This window comes from Monoraphidium neglectum, assembly GCF_000611645.1.
Source record: "Monoraphidium neglectum strain SAG 48.87 unplaced genomic scaffold scaffold05247, whole genome shotgun sequence".
NCBI classification, from domain to species: domain Eukaryota; kingdom Viridiplantae; phylum Chlorophyta; class Chlorophyceae; order Sphaeropleales; family Selenastraceae; genus Monoraphidium; species Monoraphidium neglectum.
The window spans coordinates 1-3,413 of record NW_014008383.1 but is presented as its reverse complement, the minus strand read 5'-3'; the positions used below and the strand labels follow the sequence as shown (position 1 = coordinate 3,413).

Sequence of the window (3,413 nt, the reverse complement as noted above, 5' to 3'; positions counted from 1 at the left end):
GTCGGGTATGCGCCGCCGCACACGCGCGCAGCGCAGCCCGACCCGCGACCCCCAGCTCCTTGCGCTCGATGCAACCGCATCAGCGCCCAACCGGGTGCCGCGCCCCGTCACCTTAAGCGCGGTGGACTTGCCGATGCCGTTGGTGCCCACCAGCCCCAGCACCTGCCCCGGCCGCGGCATGGGCAGCCTGCAGAGGCGCGAACAAAGGGCAGGACGGTCACTCAGCCAGCCGCCAACGGCGACTCCGGCCGCCCCCACTTCCAGGCGCGCCGCGCCGCAAGCCGCCGGCTGCCCGGCTGCTGTGTAAGACCCCGGCGCGCCGAGCCTGCTGCCTCTCCCGACATATTGGCGCCCGCCGCTCGCCTGTGCAGCTTGAAGCTGTTGGGGCCGTAGCGGTGGGTGGTGTGGCCGTCCAGGTCCTTGGGCAGATTGATAATCATGATCGCCTCGAACGGGCATTTCTGGGGGATCGGGGTTCAGTGGTTGCATGCGCCAGTGAGCGTGCATGTGAATTGTGAGTTGGAGGGAGCACAGCGGCGTTGACTGTGGTCCGAGCAACACAGGCAGTCGCCCAATGAAGGACGGGCACAGCCAACAAGAACGCGCGGGGCGCGCAGCTGGTAGAAGCGGGCGCGGCTCCGGCTGCTGCCCCAGGCAGCCAACGCCCAGCCGAGCCCGCCGCGGCCATCAGGCACTGCTGCGTCGCAGCGCCGAGCAGCGGACAGCCGCTGCTCGACTCCACAACACAGCAGCGCCTGCAGGCGCCAGAGCCAGGCCTTCCTCGTGATGGGGGCCGCGTCGCTGTGACTGTCGCAATCATCCCTGTTTTCTGGCGCCTGACTGCGCCCTTGCTGCAACGCCGGCTGCCAGCGGCGCGCCGCCGCCTTTATCGCCGCCCCTGCACCCTCGAGGCTCCGCTCCCCGCACCACAATCGTCCTTGACCGTGCCAACAGCCGCTGCCACTGTCCATCAAAAGACAGGTCGCTCCCGCGACGGCATCACGAGAGCATCACCCCGTTGTCGCAGCCGTGGCAGGCAGGACCTACGCAGCACTTCGTGCAGCAGCTGCCCAGCACCCCAATCACCTTCACGCAGATGCCGCATCCAATGCAAAGCTCCTCCGAGATCCACGCGATCTTGCTGTTGGGCACCACCTCGACGCACAGCTTCCCTGCATGAACATGCGAGCGTGGCGGTGGTCGATGCGGGGGCGTCAACAACTGCATGCGGCGTGCAAAGCAGCGAGCGGCGGCCGGAACGGGCAGGGCGGAGCTTACCGACTTTGACGACGGGGCAGCTCTTCTTGCACTCTTGCCGGCACTTCTTGGGCTTACACCTGCGTCCGTGCCCCAAACGATCAGCATCAGACCCGCTGGCTGCGTTGGACAGGAGCCGTCCTCTTGTGCATTTGCACCTCGCTTACCTGGCTTCACTGACGATCGCAATGCGCGTTAGGACCTCATCCGGCTGCTTTTGAGCCTTCTTTGGCGCCATGGCGCCCCGCTGCCGCTGCTGCTCTCAGGGCACAGCCAAAAAAGCGCCGTCAAGCCTCGTGTGAGCGCTTCTGCTTGCACAAGTAGGAGGCTCCGAATTCAAAAAGGAAATTGACGGGATGGTGGAAGGCATGAAACGTTCGATTGCAGCTACGAGATCGTTACCGTACGACTTTGCTTGCCTGTATGTGACTTGCTGCAGTGTTACACTTGCCTATGAGACCCGATTACATTGTTCTGATACGTGGGCTAAGGCACACGCTCCACCAGCACGTGTGACAGTCGGGCGTGGTGCACATGACCACTCTGCCTGTTGCCCTAGTGCACCCATCGCAGGATGTGCTGAGGGCCAACACATGTACATGACAGTGTGTAATTTCATACAAGCTCTATTTGCTCTGGGGCCGGCTGCGAGATGCCATGTTGAACTCACGCTGACCTGGTGTTGACCAAGATCCGCTGCAGCACCCTTCCTGCCCAGCACACCCAGAAGGATCGAATTCCTTCCGACAGATCCATCACTGAGATATTATACTCAAATCATACTTTTACCATTGCATACTCACAGCTGCACCACACACTCACCATGAGCGTCCATGGTTGCAGCTGACGAGGGCATGCTGAACAAGACTGATGTGGACCGCGGGGGAGTGTCTACAGCGATGGATCAATTCAATCCAAGGGCCTGCATCATGCCTCGTGACCCCAGCAGCTGCCTGTGGACCCAGCTGCTGTTGCAAGGCTGCCACAAAAACGTGCTTCAACATGTCGTCAGAGCAGCTCCTCAACTCTGGAGCAAGCGACAAAAAAATGAGCAGAAAGGGCAGTAACCCACCCGCTAGTCAAAAACCTGGGCGTGGTCGATTCCACTAAGGTCGGGGTTCTCAAACGAGGCCCCCAATGAGGTCGGAGCCTCAGCTATCCGTCGTCCTCGTCATCATCCTCGTCATCAGTCGAGCTCGACACCAAGTGGTCCTCCTCCTTCTCCTCCTCGTCCCCGCTCCACTCGTTCTCGTCATCAAGCCAGTCCTCGCCGCTGTCAAACCCCATGCCGCTGTCGTCATCGTCGTCCTCTCCCTCGTCCTCGTCGGAGCCCCCCGCGCCCGCCGCGGCGCCGCTGCCGCCGGCGGCCGCGGCGGCGCGGGGGCGACGGGGGCGCGAGGCGCTCTTGGCGCGGCCGAGCCAATCCATGACGGCTGACATGCGGTCCTGTAAGGTCCAGCATTGCAGACATTAAGATATCGGAGGGGCGGTCAGACGGTTGAACATTAGTCAGGCCACAACAGAAACAGCCAGGCAAAACAAGCAGGACCCTGGGCAATGACAAGCGGGCCAACAGGAAAGGACACCTGCAGAGCTCGGCCGCGATCAAGGACGATGAAAGGCGGCAAATCAGAATGCAAGGCGGTCGCTCAACAGCGGGGGGACGATGCGCTCTAAAACACAAGGCTAGGGGGTCCCCGCCGCCAGGCACCCACCAGGGACGTCACTCCGTGCACAACCGCCGCCTCGGCGACCGCCTCGAACTCGGCCGCGCGCGCGCCGGGCGGCAGCGAGGGCATGCCGTCCTCGTCCACGCGCCGCAGCGCGGCGCGCACGATGCGCGTCACTGCGGGTTCAGAGTGCGTCGTTGTTTTGGGGGACAGCGGAGGCGGACAGGACAACTTGCGTTGCCTGAACTTATGTCCGACGCTCCGCTGCACTTTTTTACGCAGCCCCATACCCTCGGCCTTTTGACAAGGTGCAAACAGGCACAAGAATTCGCTGTGCCGCAGGTGTTCGTTCCGCGGCCCGACCCGCCCCGCCCACCGTGCGCTGCCGTCTCGGGCAGCTGCGCGTTGTAGGTGCTCAGCCAGCAGCTCAGCAGCAGGGGGTTGTCCCTGCGCGACAGGGCGGGGCGGCGCGGGGCAGCGTGGGGG

The 3,413-nt window shown here is 63.4% G+C and overlaps 2 protein-coding genes across 2 annotated transcripts; both read right to left on the bottom strand.

The window, feature by feature from the left end:
* Window positions 1-221: 221 nt before the first annotated feature.
* Window positions 222-1,495, bottom strand: MNEG_15345 (ATP-binding cassette sub-family E member 1; the record flags this gene model as incomplete). Its single annotated transcript, XM_014036185.1, has 5 exons — window positions 222-461; window positions 597-755; window positions 1,087-1,172; window positions 1,279-1,337; window positions 1,425-1,495. The coding sequence occupies 5 exons, from the start codon at window positions 1,493-1,495 to the stop codon at window positions 222-224; spliced, it is 615 nt and encodes a 204-aa protein (XP_013891639.1).
* A 917-nt stretch (window positions 1,496-2,412) lies between these two features.
* Window positions 2,413-3,215, bottom strand: MNEG_15344 (hypothetical protein; the record flags this gene model as incomplete). Its single annotated transcript, XM_014036184.1, has 3 exons — window positions 2,413-2,703; window positions 2,973-3,103; window positions 3,206-3,215. 3 exons carry the CDS (start codon window positions 3,213-3,215, stop codon window positions 2,413-2,415), a joined length of 432 nt encoding a protein of 143 aa, XP_013891638.1.
* Between the last annotated feature and the right edge of the window lie 198 nt (window positions 3,216-3,413).